At 42.0% G+C, this 19,698-nt stretch overlaps 1 protein-coding gene across 1 annotated transcript in view; it reads left to right on the top strand.

The window, feature by feature from the left end:
- Positions 1 to 1,435: 1,435 nt before the first annotated feature.
- The window catches only part of IFTAP (intraflagellar transport associated protein), a gene marked incomplete at its 5' end in the record, with an annotated part of 40,293 nt that continues 22,030 nt past the window's right edge, over positions 1,436 to 19,698 (top strand). The window contains 3 exon segments of the mRNA XM_061473970.1: positions 1,436 to 1,488; positions 1,490 to 1,542; positions 15,782 to 15,834. Of these exon segments, the coding sequence (XP_061329954.1) occupies positions 1,436 to 1,488; positions 1,490 to 1,542; positions 15,782 to 15,834 (159 nt within the window).

Here is a 19,698-nt window from a genome sequence, read left to right as displayed (position 1 = left end):
GAGGGGATTCTTCACCTGTGCTGTGCTCTGAGGAGACGTCTGCTGCAGCCCTGCATCCAGCTCTGGGGCAACAACACAAGAGGAATGTAGAGCTGTTGGAGCAAGTCCAGAGAAGGCCATGGAGATGCTGTGAGGGCTGGAGCAGCTCTGCTCTGGAGCTAGGCTGAGAGAGCTGAGCTTGTTCAGCCTGGAGAAGAGAAGGCTCCTTAAGGGGAGACCTTAAAGCAGCTTCCAGTGCCTAAAGGGGCCACAAGAAACCAGGAGAGAGGCCTGTAGGGCCAGGACAAGGAAGAATGGCTTTAACATGACAGAGGGGGTATCAAGATGAGCTCTTAGGCAGAAGTTCTTCCCTGTGAGGGTGGTGAGGCACTGACACAGGCTTCCCAGAGAAGCTGTGTCTGCCCCATCCCTGGCAGTGTTCAAGGCTAGGTTGGATGGGGCTTGGGGCGTGCTGGTCTAGTGGAAGGTGTCCCTGCCTCTGGAACTGGGTGAGTTTTAAGGTCCCTTCCAAATCAAACCATTCTGTGATTCTATTATTTACACAGCTTTTATAAGTGAGGGGCAAGTTAATTTTACTCATTTTACTGAGGGCCATGTCAGGACCATTAATTGTTTCTCTTAGAGTCTGGTAAAGTGGTGGGGTTAGGCTAGAAAACTGCTGTGTGACATGGACAGTGGAGCTTTCAAGTCCAGAGAAGCTTCTATGGGATTCCTTCAGCTCTCAGCATTTGTTCCTCTCTTGAGAATGTCCGTTGCCTTCCTGTGTGGCTGCCCAGTCCCATCCTACCCTTCCTATTCTGTGTACTGTTTCACCATACACATGTGTCATCATGATTTAACATGCCCTCCAAAATCTGGGTTTAGTGGCTTTGATGATGCAGAGAAGTGCACCTGCAAAATGATGGATCCAGTCCAAGTTTTGAATGTACGGGTGTCACTGTTGTGAAATCCATCGTGCAAGTGACTGTTGGCACAGTTTCTGCAAAGAAGGCAGCTGTTGTAAGACTAAACAATGCCAGGTTGGATGGGGCTTTGAGCAACCTGGTCTGGTGGGAAGTGTCCCTGCCTGCAGCAGGTCATTGAAACTAGATGAACTAAAAGTTCCCTTCCAACCCAAACTACTGTGTGATTCTATGACTGTGAAAATGAGAGGGAGTGAGCACTACCAAGAGAGTTTGGCACTTCTGTGGCTCATACTTCCCAAGGACAGAAATTTCAGGCATCAGTCTCTCCCTTTGTGTTTAAAATTACTATGTTCACTTGAATTTTGGGGGAAATGTTAGCAAGATCAGAACTTCAAAGGAGAGGATAAAAAGTGGACATTCTGGTGCTCATCTATTTGAGTTAGGTACTCTTAAGTTGTTTTCTGCCTGCAGATGCATGCTACTCTTTTCTTTCTTTTGCAGAAACAGCCTACTAAAGCAGATAAACCCGTTTGACTGTCAAGGTGTGGATGATGGGAGAACAACTGTTGAACAGCAGCATCCTGCCATGAGCAGTCATATGAAGACTTTCTAAACACATTCACTTATCTTTTGAAAGGTATGTAACTTTCCAAATCTCCCATTAGAAATCACAGCCAGAAAGAAAGGCGAGAAGCAGTAGTATTTAGTGTCATTCTGCTACCCACTTGTTTTGTGGGTTTTGTGTAGGCAAATTCTTGTGATACTTTTGTTTCTCCTATCAGTGGAATCCCTAAGGATAACTTTCCTTAGCTTGGTTCACAAACTGCTAAGGTAGGTCTCTACGGGTGGTGAATCATGGTTTTCTTGCACTATTTGGATGCATAGGCTTTTCCTAAGTATGTTCTGCATTGTTTTGATAGAGAAGTTTCCATAAAAGAAGAAGAGTCTAAGGGAAGTCCTTAAAAGTATCAGATGGCCTAAGATAAGGGCTGTGCAATTTGGATACTTTCACAGGTTTACTAAGACTAGCATGCTACGCTGTGCTGTTGTGTGTGCCAAGCTAGCAGATAACTCGGATGAAGGCACATAAGGACATCAGATTAGGATGATCAGTCTGAAAAGGTTTCATGCTCTGCAGATGAAATAAGAGGTGGGGCATAACACTGATCTGAGCATTGCTGAATTACAGGCAGTTTAGAGCTGGGTCCAAACTCTGTAGCTCAGGTTCATTTCTTTTGTTCATGTTAAGTCAGGTGCCATAAAATAAATGCTAGCTACATACAACTCACTTACAATTCTCTTTACCACAGCTTTGCATTAAAAATGATGTCCTTATGCTACTGCAGTAGCACTGTATTTTTCACTTACAGCATGTGGCATGCTCCAGTGATTGGCACTCAGAAATCTGTCCTGTCCTTCAGGCAGAACCAAGTCACAGGCCTTGAGGAGAAAACCAGTTGGGGGAGTTGAAGCTGCCATTGAAATAATCTTGTGGCAACCTTTTGTGTCTCCTCCCAGTAAAAAATAGAAGAGAAAAGAGACACTGGGGGATGAGGCAAGAGGACTGAAAATTAGGTTCTGGTCTTCTTTATGTATGATGGATATACTGGAGATAGCTCCTATCTTAGACGTGTGCTGCATATCATGATGCTACTTGCAAGAAGCCCTAGCGTGTATTTCAGTCACTTTCATTGTCACTACAGCATCTGCCACTAAAACTGCATAAAAGCTAGAGCTTCAGCTGAATCAAATACTTAGAAATGCAGTTGCCTATGCTGGTATAAACAGCTCAGCTTGTTTTCCTCCCACCTTTATTTTCCTTAAAAAATACCACAAGGTGCTGGTTTGCATTATGAACTAATGACCCATGCAATTCCACTTAAAGCATGAGGCATTTTAGCATCAGAGCAGTGCAAAATACTTTATACAATATCACATTCTCAGTTTATTAGACCTTAGGGTCTTCTGCTGGCGGAATAGTTCCGTTGTTGTAAATAACAGTATTACTGAATTTCTGCATTCCTGACTTCCACTGGCTTTTTAAGGATTTCTAATATCCTAATCAAGAAAATTGCATTTTTAGAATGTTGTCTTTTTATCTCTAAATGTGTGATAATTATCTTTGGCTAACTCTTATTCGTCCTTGTTCTATTTGAAAAGATGTTGTCTTAGCTCAACTAGAACAAGATTTGCAGTCAAAATAAGGTCTTTCTAAATTCTGTGTAGTTGATTTAGTGATATGTGTATGGCTTAAATAGCACACAGATACCTTATAAATTAGTTGCATCATAAAATTTTATCTTTGATACAGGAATTTAATCTTCCTAATTTTAGTATTCCTGAAACCCCCTAATGATTCTATTTTTAAAACTGTGCTTGATGCTGTGACAGAATGAGAATTCATAGGCTAATTGACAAGTAAATCCCAGAGTAAGGCTTTTACCTCACTTCTGTGATATCTGATGGGACCTAGATAAACATACCTCTGTGTAATTCAAAAACTCTGAACTCAGCTTTTAAAACCTATATATACTCTAACAAACAGGGCCTATATATCTTAAATGTGTAATATTTAAAAAGTATCTAAGCACTTACTCCATAACTGGAAATTTTTAAACCATTTTTATTGATTCTGTAATGGATGGATAGATTTAATGGATTGGCTAGTTTAAGATTCTGTAAGTCTCTTACTTTTCCTTCTTAGAGCATCCAAAGTAGGTTTGGGTTTTGTGTTTGTATTTTTTTTTGTTTGTTTCGTTTTGTTTTTTTTTTTTTGTTTTTTGTTTTTTTTTGTCAAGAGGGTAATATTAACAAAACTAATAGATAGATGAAAGGCTTGGTGAACCCATTGGAATGTATTTTAGTGATTAGAGCCCAGGTCCAGAAATGAAACTGTCATGCTCACTGTAAAGTTTTGCAGAAGTTTTCAGCATTTATAAAAAAAAAAAAAACAAAACCACCTCTTGTGCAAATCCAAAGCAAACATGTTGGTTAGAGGAAAAATTTCATTAGTCATTTATTTTAATACATTCATATATGCTGGTTTTAGAATCACTGAACTCACTTATGCATATGCCCAGTTAATATTTAGTTTTGTTAGCTTGTTCTTTTACCTTTGAGTATAAAAACAAGATGATAATAGAACAGGTAACTGGTGCTTGCTTTGAGGTATTTGCTATGTTTTATTAAGTCCAGAGAAAAATCTTAAGACTCAAAGATTTCTTGACTGTGCACTTGAAGAATCATAGAATCTTATAATCCCAGTCTGGTTTGGGTTGGAAGGGACCTTAAAGCTCATCCAGTTCCAATGCCCTACAACACACAAGGACACCTTCCACGAGAGCAGGTTGCTCCAAGTCCTGTCCAACCTGGCCTTGAACACTGCCCGGGATGGGGCAGCCACATCTTATCTGGGCAACTTGTGCCAGTGCCTCACCCTCACAGGGAAGAAGCCTCAGAAGAGTTTGATTTACCAAGGAATCTATGACACAGAGTTATGTAGATGTGTTCAATGTGTGGTCTCTTCAGATCTAAACACTTTCTAGAACAACTTTGGATGAAAATCTCATGGAAATAAATCAAATCCCCAGTTGCCATACAGGGCGAGAGACTCTTTTAAATCTTAGGAAGAGTGTTCAAAATCTGGTGGAGAGAACTATAATATCCAAAATTAGAAAGCAGCATCTGCTTGTTTGTCTAAACTCAGAGGAAGACTGGGAAATTCCCTGGAGCATAAAACATTTTATTTGACCTTTTACCAAAAAGGAAAAAAGAATTGTCCAAGCTTCAAATTTTTCATCTAGATTTTTAATTAGTCCTCTCCCATTTCTAAAAATATGGGATCCTGGATCAATCAGCTGCATAGAAAAATGCTGCCATGAATAAAATTCTTACCCAAACCCAAGTTTAGATACATATTTTTTTCCATGGTCTGGGACATTTGACCACTGGGATTAAATTAAGTCCATTCCTGCTGTTAGCTGTATTTGATCTCATATACCTCACACTACGTGGCAATGCCTTAAAGCCTAAGGGTGGTGGTCAGCCCCATCTCTAAGCAAACTGAACCTTGGATATATACTTCATAGCCTCAGTGCAGTTGTTTTGATGCCCCTGTGCCAAGCAAGCTGTCACGCAGAGGAAGTTGGAAAGTGGCCGACCATGTCTCTGCTCCCAGGTGGTATGCAAAATCTGTATTCTGGGTTGTTATTAGACTAATTGAATTCCCCAGTGAAGGCTGAGCAACATGTTTAGTTCACAGTCCGTTTGACAGTAGTTATCTCCTTTTTTTTTTCATTAACCACATGTAGGCAAAACAACAACTTTCAACTTCCTATATATGTGTCAGTAGGGGCACTTTCACTTTACAAATGTGAGTCTTAACAGCAGAAAACTATATAAGAAATGACAGTAAATTTGCTTTTATTTTAAAAATGGACCAGTAGGACAATGTTAACCTGAAGAGGAATTTGCAGCCTTTTTCCTATGCCAGAGAGGGCCTCTTCATCAGGAACTGTAGTGATAGGACAAAAGGTAACTCTCCTCTCCACGCTGAACAAGCCCAGCTCTCTCAGCATGGCTCCAGAGCAGAGATGCTCCAGCAGAATCTCTCTTCTGGTTTAAAGAGCAAAGAATTCCTGAGGCAGGAGTGAGTTACAATGAGGAAACACTACAGTGAATGAAACACTACAGTGAAGGAAACACTACAGCAAAAATACTCTTAAGTGGAGGTGAAGTGTAGAAAGGGAAGGCCACAATGTTTGACATACTGGACTTTCAAGATGTGTTACAAAGACTAATTTGCACACTTAGGCAAGTAAGTTCTTCTTTTCTCTGCTGTATAGATCAAGGTATGTCGGCAGAAGAGTTCTGCTTGTTCAATGCTACTGCAAGATTACTGTCATTGGAAGTAGTGAGGATTTTGATTGAGTAAGATTGAAATAAGGACTTCAGGAATTCAGATAACTAGGGGTTAGACAATTCAGGTGCTGAAGACTGGCAGATAGGATATGGTGTCTTGCCCAGGGTGGTTGTGGAGTCTCCTACATTGGAGATATTCAAGGCCCGCCTGGACAAGTTTCTGTGTGATGTACTCCAGGTTACCCTGCTCTTGCAGGGGGGTTGGACTAGATGATCTTTTGAGGTCCCTTCCAACCCTTGGGATTCTGTGATTCTGTGAACATACACTGTCTTTGTGGGTGGCAACAAGAAGCCATATAGGATGCCCTAAGTCTCTTAAAGAAGGACTATATAACGAAGTTTAGGTGCATCTGGATAGCTCTTATGTACTGGCATGTAGAAGTCTAATACTGAAATCCTTCAGATACTTACTATATGGAATACTTGTCATGAAAAGTTGTCAAATGGCATTCATGTACAGAGATTCATGGTTTTTTAATACATGGAAAAAGGAAGATAGCTTGAGAATTTAAATCAGAGCAGGTTTTCTGGACTAAGTAACTTGAAAACACTACCTACTATTATCAGCTGAGCAATATACAAGCAGAAGGAGGCTGCAAGTTTTGATTGGGTTACTGCAAAATATCTGAGAGTTGGTTTGATTCAATTATGAAAAAGAAGTAGAAGGCTTCAAAAATTATCTTCCCAGTTATTGGGAAGATAATTGTATTTTTCAGCCTTTAAATCTGTTTTTTACGCTTACAGCTTGTATTTTCAGCCTTTAAATCTGTTTTTTACACTTACAGCTTGTCATTTATGGTACATGAACTCAGCATACAACAGTGTACATAGTTGTAAATATGTTGTAATATAGGTATGTTTTCATCTTGTGAATATGGCACAGTGATATTTCATGGAAATATGTCAGTGATAGGGTTTCATCTGGTTTTAAAATGTGTCTGTTTGCTGATGATTTGCTTGAAAAATGGAGATGGTGAATGAACATGAGATTTGTACTCATAACCTTTGTGCAGTTACCATGCTATTATGAGTAGAATAATTTTTTGTTTGGGAGTCCTGCCCTAAGTCACTGTATTGTTCTTCCCTGCTACACCGCTCTGGTGAAACACCTGCTGCAAATACTGCATCCAGCTCTGGGGACAGCAATACAAGAGGAATGTGGAGCCTTTGGAGTGAGTCCAGAGGAGGCCACAGGGATGCTGCGAGGTCTGGAGCAGCTCTGCTCTGGAGCCATGCTGAGAGAGCTGGGCTTGTTCAGCCTGGAGAAGAGAAGGCTCCTTAACGGGAGACCTTAGAGCAGCTTCCAGTGCCTAAAGGGGCCACAAGAAACCAGGAGAGGGACTTTGAACAAGGGCCTGTAGGGACAGGACAAGGAGGAATGCCTTTAAACTGACAGGGGATATTTAGATTAGATATTGAAAGTTCTTCCTTGAGAGGGTGGTGAAGAGCAGGCACAGGTTTCCCAGAGAAGCTGTATTTGCCCCATCCCTGGCAGTGTTCAAGGCCAGGTTGGATAGGGCTTGGAGCAACCTGGTCTAGTGGAAGGTGTCCTTGTCTGTGGCAGGGGGTTGGAACTGGGTGACCTTAAGGTCCCTTCCAGCCTAAACCAGTCTATGATTCTGTGATTATTTGAATCCCAGGTTTTCCATCAAAGCATAATTTGGAAGAGATTTAAGAGGTTCACAGGCCTTCTGCTGGCCCTTGCCTAATTCAGCATTTGGAAGACAAAGGAGTAAATTGGAATTTACAATAGCAGCTCAGCTGTATTATTTTTTCAGTATGTAGTTAAAGGGACCTATTTTTTATTTGCACATGATTTGTTTTTGGTGGGGAACGAATTCATTCAATTGAAAAAGACAGGAAATACCTGGTAATTTCTGTTGTTTTGCCCAGTGTTTTCTATAGGCTTTTGTTATTGATTGTTGTGTGTGGTCTGGCTTTGAAATGTTTCAGACCATGAGACTTTTATCATTCCTCTGGGGCTACTATTTCATCTAACAGATTTCACTGATGGGATTTTTTTTTTCTGCTAGTCCTGGTAGCAGTTTTCTCTGGCTTTGTAATAAGTGAGTTCATTATTCTTTGAAATATGTGGGTGCTCAGTGGACATTTTCAAACGATTCCCTTCCAAAGTGGAAGACAAAGGGAATTTTAATCAATATACAGGATACATAGCAGGAGAGAAAAAGATTTATCCAGCTGGATATACTTTCTGAGAGAAACATGTTTCTGAAGTTTGCAACATACTTTTCAGTGACACACAGTTATGATAGATATTACTATTGAGGAACTTGGTTATACTTTTCTAGAGACCTAAGCTAGATTGTTATTTCATTGTAAAGGCACTGACAGTGGAATTTCTAAAAAGTAAGATTGAAAAACTCTGAATATGTGAATCTTTCCATCCATCATTTCAACCTCCTTCTTGTGCTACTTTTTGCTGTGTTTGTATACCTTATTTTGGACGTTTGTCACATGTTGCAAAGACCAGTGTTGTACATCTGGGTCCTGGCGGGTTGAGAACTGTGACTAGTAAATCAGTGGGAAGGCAGAGTGATCCTCTTTCTGGCTTGAATGTAATCCTCCCTCCTTTCGTTTCTCTTTCGAAAGTAAGGACAGAAATGATTGAACTTCATGACTCTGTCAAAGGGATACAACTGTTATATTTCTCTGCACGTTGTAGTTTCTTTAGATTTAGAACAATTTATGTGTTAGTTTTTGTAGTATTGTTTAAGATCATGACTATTACTGCTTCAAAAGAGCCAGTTATGTGGCATGTGCATTGAGAAACTACAGGTATCAGTAGTTACTTTGAACATCTGAAGGTGGATCCTACTAGCCCTGAGGGATGTAATGTTTGATTGTCCTTCTGCCTCCATTTTATGTGGTGTAGCCTCATTATGCATGATTGCATAACTGATACTCTGTCCACAGCATCCATTTCAAAACTGCTTTGGGTTTAGACTTTTTTCCTTCTTAATTTTTCTTCACTTGCAGTCATGAATCTAGTATCACATTGCAGTTGTGAATGTTTCATCATCAAATACAATGTTTATTATTCTATAACACAATGACTCTGCAATGGTCTTAAGCAGAGAAAAGTTTCTGACAGCAGTGTATGACTGATCTCTTAGGAAAAGGGATAGTTCTTCTAGCTGTAGTCTGAGACCGTTAAATGGCACATAAGCTTTCTCAGCAAGTGCATTCATATATTTAAGAGGGAAAAAAGAATCTTATAAAAGGCGGAAACAGGGGCAGGCAGCCTGGGAAGAATACAGGATGTTGTCTGGGAAGCTAGGGACCAGGTCAGGAAATCTAGGCACCAGGTCAGGAAATCTAGGGACCAGGTCAGGAAAGCTAAGGCCCAGATAGGCCCAGAGTCTGGCCAGGCATGTCAAGGGTAACAGGAAGGGCTTCTATAGGTATGTCGCAAGCAAAAGACAGACTAGGGATAATGTGGGCCCTCTCCAGAAGAAAATGGGAGAACTAGCTACCCTGGCTATGGGGAAGGCTGAGTTTCTCAATGATTTCTTTGCCTCAGTCTTCACCAGCAGGTGAAGGAAGTGGTGGATCAACTTGCTAAGCCACTGTCATATTTGAAGAATCACAGCAGTCAGGTGAAGTTCCCAATGACTGGAAAAAGGGCGATATAACCCCCATTTTCAAGAAGGGAAAAATGGAAGACCCAGGGAACTAGACCAGTCAGTCTCACCTCTATACCTGGCAGTATCATGGAGGAGATTCTCCTGCAAAGCATGCTAAGGCACATGAAAAACAATGTGGTGGTTAGTGACAGCCATCACGGCTTCACTAAGGGGAAATCCTGCCTGACCACTTTGGTGGCCTTCTGTGATGGGGCTATAGAAATGATGGACGGGGTCAGAGCAGTTGACATCATCTACCTGGGCTTGTGCAAAGTGCTCGACACTGTCCCGCATGACATCCTTGTCTCTATTCTGGAGAGACATAAATTTGGTGGATGGACTAATCGGTGGATAAAGGATTGGCTGGATGGCTGGATGCAGACAGCTGTGGTCAATGGCTCAGTGTTCAGCTGGAGTTGGGTGACAAGTGGTGTCCCTCAGGAGTTAGTGTTGGGACTGATCTTGTTCAACTTCTTTGTCGGCAACATGGACAGTGGGATTGAGGTGCCCTCAGTAAGTTTGCCAATGACACTAAGCTGTGTATTTTGATTGATATGCTGGATGGAAGGGATGCCATCCAGAGGGACTTTGACACACTTGACAGGTGGGCTGATGCCAACCTCATGAAATTCAACAGTGCAAAGTGCAAGGTCCTACACCTGGGTCAGGGCAATCCCAGGCACAGCTACAGGTTGGGAAGAGAAGAGATTCAGAGCAGCCCTGCGGAGAAGGACTTGTGGGTGTCAATTGATGAGAAACTGAACATGAGGTGGTAGTGTACACTCGCACCCCAGAAAGCCAACCATATCCTGGGCTGCATCAAAAGGAGCGTGACCAGCAGATAGACGGTGGTGATCCTGCCCCTCTACTCTGCTCTTGTGAGAACTCACCTGGAGTATTGTGTACAGTTCTGGTGTCCTCAACATAAAAAGGACATGGAGCTGTTGGAACAAGTCCAGAGGAGGGCCATGAGGATGATAAGGGGGATGGAGCACCTCCCGTATGAAGACAGGCTGAGAAAATTCGGGTTGTTCAGACTGGACTAGTAGTCTGCATAGAGAGTCATAGCAGCCTACCAGTATCTGAAGGGGGCCTACAAGGATGCCTGAGAAGGACTCTTCATCAGGGACTGTAGTGATAGAACAAGGGGTAATGGGGTCAGACTTAAACAGGGGAAGTTTAGATTGGATATAAGAAGGAAATTCTTTCCTGTTAGGGTGGTGAGGCACTGGAATGGGTTGCCCAGGGAGGTTGTGAATGCTCCATCCCTGGCAGTGTTCAAGATCAGGTTGGTCGAGGCCTTGGGTAAGTATATTGCTCTGCGTATTGCGCAAAATGAGCTACTACTTCTTTTTTAATAAAAACTTTAATGAAGTGAATAGTAGAAGCTGGATCACAGCTTAGCTATTTGTCATTCAAGTAGAACATCAGGAGTGCTTAACAAGTGGACAAAGATTTCCATCTTGCTCTCTCCAGATAATGCCTGTTTTTTTCCTGAACCTACACAGTAAAATCCCTAATCTCATATGTTTCAGAAGATTAAAAATGCTGCTGGCCTGCCTACTGTTTACTTTAGGTAGCTGAAGCTACCAAAATCAAAATAAATCTGTGCATGCTGGCATTCATATACTCAAGTTCTTTTCCTTTTTGCCAACCCTACCACTAACTGTAGTCTTCAGTGAAAGCATAGCAAAGGTCCTTGCAGGATGCCTTATTTATTAGTCAGATTATGGCAGCTCTTCAGTAGAGCAAATGCCACAGCCAAATGTGATCCCTGCAGGTGCCTCTCTAAGCATTACACATCAAGGTAGCATTTTAAGTATTTGCATCAGATGGAATAAATACCACTAGCCTTTAATATTTGGACAGTGTATCTCCACATATTTCCGTCTGTTTGAATATGGTGCGTGTCCACATGGATAAATGTTAACTCATTACCTTATTCTCATTTGGCAGCTGTGTTAGAAGAGACACCTCGATTTTCTTGCTTCTTCCACGTGAGCCATCCCATTTATTTCTGTTTGGTAATTCAGAAGTATAAAATATTTTCCTCAGTGAGTCAACTTTACTTTCATAAATTGTCTTCCTCTCTTCCTCTGCAAGGAGAACCATACCAGATCAGATAACATAATACACTATCCAAGAAAATGAAAAATATGAATTTCATTAAATCTAATATTGACTTATTTCACACATTCACTTTTCCTCTCATGCTCAGAGCTTCCATGTGCATTGTATACATGCATTCTGCAATCTTTATCACAGAACTAAATATACAGTTTGAACTTCAAGTGCAGAGTATCATCTATTCCTCAATATTGAACAATTCGTTGCCTCAAAAGCTTATGAAATATATCGAAAACTTGACAAAACAACATGAAAGATGAAAATTCAAAAAAAAATCAAGACGGTGAGGAAAGTTACACATCAGTTTTTACTTTAAAACTTTGTTTAATCACTTTCTGAAATATGCACAAAATGGTACATAACATTTCTGCCCATGCCTTCATCTGGCACTTGCAAACACCAGACATATGAAGGCTATCTTCTTTGCAACACTACTATAAACCCCCTAGCACCTGCACAGGCTCAGCACAGCTATTTTAGTTACACATTTTTAGAATTAAAGCCAAAACTCCCCCTCATTCCCCAAAACCAACACACACTTTCAACACTTTGTGTCTAGTTTTAAAAGTCCAACATTTGTGCTTATGTGGACTCTCTCCTCGTAAAATCACTTGATATCTTCAGAAGTTCAGGTGCATATATTCATAGAATCATAGAACCACAGACTGGTTTGGGTTAGAAGGCACGTTAAAGTTCACCCAGTTCCAAACCCCTGCCATGGGCAGGGACACCTTCCACTAGACCAGGTTGCTCCAAGCCCTGTCCAGCCTGGCCTTGAACACTGCCAGGCATGGGGCAGCCACAGCTTCCATGGGCACACAACCTCTCCGGACCTTCCTTTTCTTCACATTACCAAAACGATGTACTTTCTTACCAAGCACAAGACCGGACTATGATTTTGATCACAGTACAGCAATGACCTGGTCCAAAATTGGAGTAGTTCTTGTATCTTCTATCTCAACTTACAGGTTGTCACCCTGTTTAGACCATCAGGAAACCTCAAAACCATTAGACCAAATGCCCATGTTGCCTAGGATAGAAGTGAACCTTGGCAGCTCTTGTCAGAGCTAATACTGATAATAGCTGGTGAATCTGACCAGGGCTAGCACCCACAGAGCTCTCACGTGTCCATGGGCACCACTGCCAGAATCTCCGCCAGTCCAGGACCATTTGATGAGATGCACTAACAGGCCCCATAACATAGTCCCTGTACCTTTAGTTAGCAAAAGGTGTCCCTACCCATGGCAGGGGGGTGGAACTAGATGATTTTGAAGGTCCCTTTCCAAACCTAACCGTTCTATGATTCTAAGATTCTTTGACAGAATACCTCATTTTAGCTGATTTCTTTAGGCACTGCTGCTTTCAGTGTTTAACAAGTAAAGTATGCTCATGACTTAGCTTATTACTGATTTGATTTCTTCCCTGTATCAGCAATCTGACTGGGTGGGAAAATTTTGCAAGTATAAATTTTTTTAATTGGGATCAGACTAACAAACAGCACTGCACCAGTGATATCTAATTGCCAGAGTTTAGATCCTGAGATTAAAGATGAAATACAGAGGTTTAAGCAGGGTTTGTTCCCTTAGGAGATTCCTTTACTCTTGAAAGGCAGACTGGAAAAATACTTTGTCAGTGAATTGATAGAAGATTGGAAAAACTTTTCTCATGTTTATTTTATGTATCAATAATGGCTGATCAGGCCCTCAATGAAAATAGGGAACTATTCAGAAACAGAACTCAGTCTTTCAATGATAGCTTGTGACATCTTTCAGGCCTTTAACAACTCCTTGGATAGCAAGAGCAACTTGTCCTTGCTCAACAACTATTCCTACAACAACTACCTTGTTCAACAACTATTACTCCTTCTGACTGTCCTACCAGCCAGGTCCATGGGGCATGGAGCAGCAGGCAGAATTAGGGTACAGCTAGGTGATCATCAAATGAAACCTCAAAATGACAGACTGGATCTAGGAGCTGACAACAGAACAGGACAAGTATGTGCATGGAAGTATGGATTTCCAAACCTATGCTGAATCTTATTAGGGTTTTATTTTCCCACAACAGGCCAAAAAATATGTTAATTATGACCAAAATAAATCACAGCATCACATAATCACACAATCATAAAATCCCAGATTGGTTTGGGTTGGAAGGGACCTTAAAGCTCATCCAGTTCCAACCCTCTGCCATGGGCAGGGACACCTTCCACTAGACCAGCTTGCTCCAAGCCCATCCAACCTGGCCTTGAACACTGCCAGGGATGGCGCAACCACAGCTTCTCTGGGCAACCTGTGCTAGTGTCTCACCACCCCCAGCGGGAAGAACTTTTGCCTAAGAGCTCATCTCAATCTCCCCTCTGTCAGTTTAAAGCCATTGCCCCTTGTCCTGTCCCTACATGCCCTTGTCCAAAGCCCTTCTCCAGCTTTCTTGTTGACCCCTTTAGGTACTGGAAGCTGCTTCTCTAGGCTGAACAAAAGAAGACTCCAGGGAGACCGTATAGCAGACTTTCTAGTACCCAAAGGAGACCTACAAGAATTATGCAAAATAATTACGAAAAATAAAAATGCAGGACTTTTTATTTCAAAAAATCCCATTATCAAATATGAAGCAGCTATAGGACAAATCATTCAAATGAACTTCACACCACATGTTCTTAATGAAAAATAAAAGCTCATTTAACAGAGTTTCTTTGGCTTAGTTTCAAAAACCTACTTTGTAGCAGTAAGAAACACTGCAGCATGTTTCTAAAGCGTAACTATATGTAACAGGCATTGAAGTGATTGATATGAAAAGTTTTAATGATGATCTTGGGATTACTACATTGAGCTATTGATTAATCCCAAGGGTCAGGTCTGTGCTGCAGTCACCTTGACACCCAGAGAGGGCTGGCAGTCTGGGCGTAATGTCAAGTCCTCACTCAAAAGAGTCAAGATTCATAGAATGTAAATTGCACCAGAATGGAGCAAACAGATTCTAATGCTCAGACCACAGATGGATCCTCTGAATAATCCCTAAATTCCACATCTCTTGCTACAGCTTCTGGGTTCTACCTCCCTTTTCAGTAAGTACTTTCTTATAACAGCATTTGGAAGCATCAGTACATATGGGCAAGCTCTTCCTCCTACGCACTCTTTGTCAAGCCACAGAAATGAAGCAGTATTACACAAGAAACCCTCTTTTAAATTCTTGACAGGTAAAATGGTCACCCACTATTAGACGGTGTTTTTACTGACAGCCTTCTTTATAGGAAGAACTGGATTACTAACCGAAAAAGCTTCAATCTTTTGTTCGTGTTATTAGTTAGTAGGACAGGATGGGCTTCCTGTTTTATACAAAGAAGTTACAAGTGTTTTATACTTAGGAATGACAAGACATAAAAGGATATTTACTGTATTTTAAGGTATGTATTAGAAAATTATGCAGACAAACATGCGCAGACTTACAGAGTAAAAACAGGGACTGAGGACCCAGCAACCTTCCTGTGCACATCTGTAGCCTTTGTGCATGAGAAGTGAGGAAAGGTTTCTGGAAGCCATGCACTTTCCTCAGTCAGGTCAACAGAGAGACAAAGGGCATCACCTACTGGCATAATCAGCAACATAATTCATACAGCCAAAAAATTCTGAATAAACATGATACTTCTGCACAAGGCCATGTCTATCTTGGATACCACTGTGTTCATTCTTCCAGGATATAAATCATGTCATCTTTCTCCAAAATACAGGTTCTGAATTCACTAAATAAAATATCACTTTTAGCATCAAAAGACCTGTGACACATAGTTGGGCAGTAATAATTAGATAGTACACAGGAGTTGGCAAACTTATTTTCTGAGGTTATATATTTTCTGGACAGCTGAGCTACTGTCATAGATAAAACCCTGGATAGATTAAAGGAGCTGATAAGAAATCATAGAATCATAGAATAGTTAGGGTTTGGAAAGGATGCTAACACCATCAAGTTCCACCCCCCCTGCTGTGGTGAGAGACACCTCACACTAGACCATGTCGCCCAAGACTGTCCAACCTGGCCTTGAACACTGCCAGGAATGGAGCATTTATCACTTCTGTGGGCAACCTGTTCCAGTGCCTCACCACCCTTACAGTAAAGAATTTCCTCCTTATATCCAATCTAAACTTCCCCTGTTTAAGTTTGACCCCATTACCCCTTGTTCTATTACTACAGTCCCTGATGAAGAGTTCTTCTCAGGCATCCTTGTAGGCCCCCTTCAGATATTGGTAGGCTGCTATGACATCTCTATGCAGCCTACCAGTCCAGTCTGAACAACCCGAATTTTCTCAGCCTGTCTTCATACGGGAGGTGCTCCATCCCCCTTATCATCCTCATGGCCCTCCTCTGGACTTGTTCCAACAGCTCCATGTCCTTTTTATGTTGAGGACACCAGAACTGTACACAATACTCCAGGTGAGTTCTCACAAGAGCAGAGTAGAGGGGCAGGATCACCACCGTCTATCTGCTGGTCACGCTCCTTTTGATGCAGCCCAGGATATGGTTGGCTTTCTGGGGTGCAAGTGTACACTACCACCTCATGTTCAGTTTCTCATCAGTTGACACCCACAAGTCCTTCTCCGCAGGGCTGCTCTGAATCTCTTCTCTTCCCAACCTGTAGCTGTGCCTGGGATTGCCCTGACCCAGGTGTAGGACCTTGCACTTTGCATTGTTGAATTTCATGAGGTTGGCATCAGCCCACCTCACAATCGTGTCGAGGTCCCTCTGGATGGCATTCCTTCCCTCCAGGGTATCAACCAAACCACACAACTTGGTGTCATCGGCAAACTTGCTGAGGGTGCGCTCAATCCCACTGTCCATGTCAGCGACGAAGATGTTAAACAAGACCGGTCCCAACACTGTTCCCTGATGGACGCCACTCGTTACTGGTCTCCAGCTGGACATTGAGCCATTGACCACAGGTCTTTGTGTGTGGCCATCCAGCCAGTTCTTTATCCACCGAGTGGTCCCTCCATCAAATTGATGTCGCTCCAATTTAGAGACAAGGATGTCGTGTGGGGCAGTTGTCAAACGCTTTACACAAGTCCAGGTAGATGACATCAACTGCTCTACCGCTGTCCATCAGTTCTGTAGCCCCATCACAGAAGGCCACCACATTGGTCAGGCAGGATTTCCCCTTAGTGAAGCCATGCTGGCTGTCACCAAGCACCTTGTTGATTTTCATGTGCCTTAGCATGCCATCCAGGAGAATCTGCTCCAAGATTTTGCCAGGCACAGAGGTGAGACTGACTGGTCTGTAATTCCCCGGGTCATCCATTTTCCCCTTCTTGAAAATGGGGGTTATATTTCCCTTTTTCCAGTCAGCGGGAACTTCACCTGACTGCCGTGATTTCTCAAATATGATTGCCAGCGGCTTCTCAACTTCATTTGCCAGCTCCTTCAGGACCTGTGGATGGATCTCATCAGGACCCACGGACCTGTACTTAAGTGCCTTCAAGTGATGGGCCTGCCAGGCCTCATTTTCCTCACTACTAGCATGTGCCTTTGAGAAGGAGTCAAGTAAGGCTTTTATAACAATCCCATGCTGCCAATTGATTGTATAATAAATAAGAATCTTTTTGCCATTCTTCTCATGAAGAATATGGTTGCCTAATTGGGATAGACTGCCTTAGGGTCTCATACTTTAGCCCCTTTGAATTGTCTTTCTGCCCCATAAAGCAATGGGCAACTTCCTTTATGTGAGGTACATAAGAGTGATTCGTGTCAGCAACTCAGGGGTCCTAGTGATCATTGCACTTTGTGTGGAGATGGAATCCCTTGTGATCATTGTGCTATGTGCAAAGGGTATGATAAGTGTCCCTGTCTATACCACAGTGAAGAGGAAGAAGAAAGATGGAAATAATTCCCCTGGGTCAGTCGCAGTATTGTGCAAAGAAATGTTTTGTTCATTGTTTAAATTGCATGAATGTCCTTAGAAAAGGGGGGGGGGGGGGTAGGTAACTTAGAGATAGGTCCTGTTACAGAACGTTGTGAAATCTGTGAGCTGAACAAATAAACACATAAGGAGTGGAATTTATGGGGGCTAAGATGGTGGTCAAACTTGTGATAGACATAATATTTCTTCACCCGGAAACAAGACCCAAACAACAGGTGGAGAAGCCCGAGAAAAGAAGACAACAGGATTGGCTGAAGAAGCGCGGGAAAAGAAGACAACAGGATTGGTTGAAACCCAAGAAGCCCGGGAAACCAAAAAGTATAAGAGACTATCCCCAGAAGTTCCCCTCGTGTGTCTCAGGCGGAGCGGAGACTCCCTGGCACACCCAGCACTGCTTGCTTATTGTCTCTCGATATTAATTATAATAAAAATCAATTAAAACAGATTGGCTAGGTTTTTATAACACTTTATTCTTTATATAATGGAACACCTTAATACTTTGTTGCTATAGAACAGAAAAGTTTCAGGCATGGCTGCACATTTTTGTCACATTAGCGGTTTAAGAAACAAATACAGTTATAGGAGAATACATCAGAAAAATTACTAGCAGGAGGAAGCTGTAACACAGTAAGTTGGCCACTGGAACCTTTAAGCCTGCCCTTAGGAAAGAGGAAGAAACCCTGCTTTGAAAACAATGATTCTGTTCTAAATGCTGCTTTGTAGGTGTATTATGATTTCTTGTACTGTTGTTCCAATTGATTCAGTCTAATCCTGTGTGTGACTTCAGAGGGTTACCTGCGTCTGTTCTATTTTCAGGAACATAGCATTCAATTTTTTTTTTTAAATTAAGTACACTGTAAAAGATCTGTATATACTAACATAGTATCTTTGACTGTGGTATGGTTTTGTTTCATGAATGTAAGCATTTCCACCTGTCTGTCTACAGCCAGTGATGAACAAGAGCTGGAAAGCTGGTGGCCCTGATGAAAACAATCTCAGATTGTCTGAAAGAGTGACAGTTAGGTTTTCTTTGTTTTTCCTCAAAGTGGGGAAGATGAGCAGAACATGCCTTATTTTTGCTGTATTCATTTACAAAGTACTTGCAATTCTTTGATGATTTTTTTTTTTCCACAGGTGGGAAAGAAGGATGAGCACATCACCATCCAGGATTTTTTTTTCTCCCCAGTGTTAATTAGTATGTAAAGGTTATGTAGGTGTGGATGAGAATGGTGTCAAATCAATTCATAAAATTATCTAGGAGCATTTCTAATCTATGGAAACACAGTATGTAGTGAATCTTCCATTGGTAATAATATGTGCACATAGGCAGGGAATACTACCTGAAATAAGAAACACAGAATCAGAATCACAGACTGGTTTGGGTTGGAAGGCACTCTAAAGCTCATCTAGTTCCAACCCCCTCCTGCCACAAGCAGGGACACCTTCCACTAGACCAGTCCAATCTGGCCTTGAACACTGCCAGGGATGGAGCAAGCCACAGCTTTCTGGGCAATCTGTGCCAGTGCCTCACCAACCTCACAGGGTAGAACTTCCTAAGAGCTCATCTCAATCTCCCCTCTGTCAAGTCAAAGCCATTGCCCCTTGTCCTGTCCCTACAGGCCCTTGTCAAAAGCCCCTCTTCAAATTTCTTGTTGACCCCTTTAGGCACTGGAAGCTGTTCTAAAGTCTCTCTGGAGCCTTCTCCAGGCTGAACAAGCCCAGCTCTCTCAGCCCGGCTCTAGAGCAGAGCTGCTCCAGCCCTCGCAGCATCTCAGTGGCCTCCTCTGGACTCACTCCAACAGTTCTACGTCCCACTTGTGTTGGAAACTCCAGAGCTGGACACAGTCTTGTGGTACATTTTAGATAGTTTAGATCTCTTTCAAGGGACTGAAATCAGCCTGAATAAACAGTGGTGCAATGTCCCAGATGAAATATCAAAAATGTAATAATTCTTAGCTTTTTTGTTTTCCATTCTGTTCACCATTAGTAACAAAAGCTTTTCTTTGCCTGCAGCATGTATTATCTCTGTGCCATATGCAGTGAGCTTGCAAAACTGCAAGGTAACTTGTCATATATATTTTATTTCTCCACCTTCCCGCTAAGTTCCTGAAAAAGTTGATGTACAGCTTGAGGTTCCTTCCTGTTGCAGTAGTTGATATGCAGCAATTTTGGCAGCAGTTCTTTGCTTACAGGTAAA

The sequence above is a fragment of the Pezoporus flaviventris genome, unplaced genomic scaffold (genome assembly GCF_033815535.1).
Source record: "Pezoporus flaviventris isolate CSIRO_AGI_PZ_B2104156 unplaced genomic scaffold, CSIRO_AGI_Pfla_v1 ptg000078l, whole genome shotgun sequence".
NCBI classification, from domain to species: domain Eukaryota; kingdom Metazoa; phylum Chordata; class Aves; order Psittaciformes; family Psittacidae; genus Pezoporus; species Pezoporus flaviventris.
Note: the sequence above shows the minus strand (reverse complement) of the source record. Positions and strands in the feature narration are given on the sequence as shown.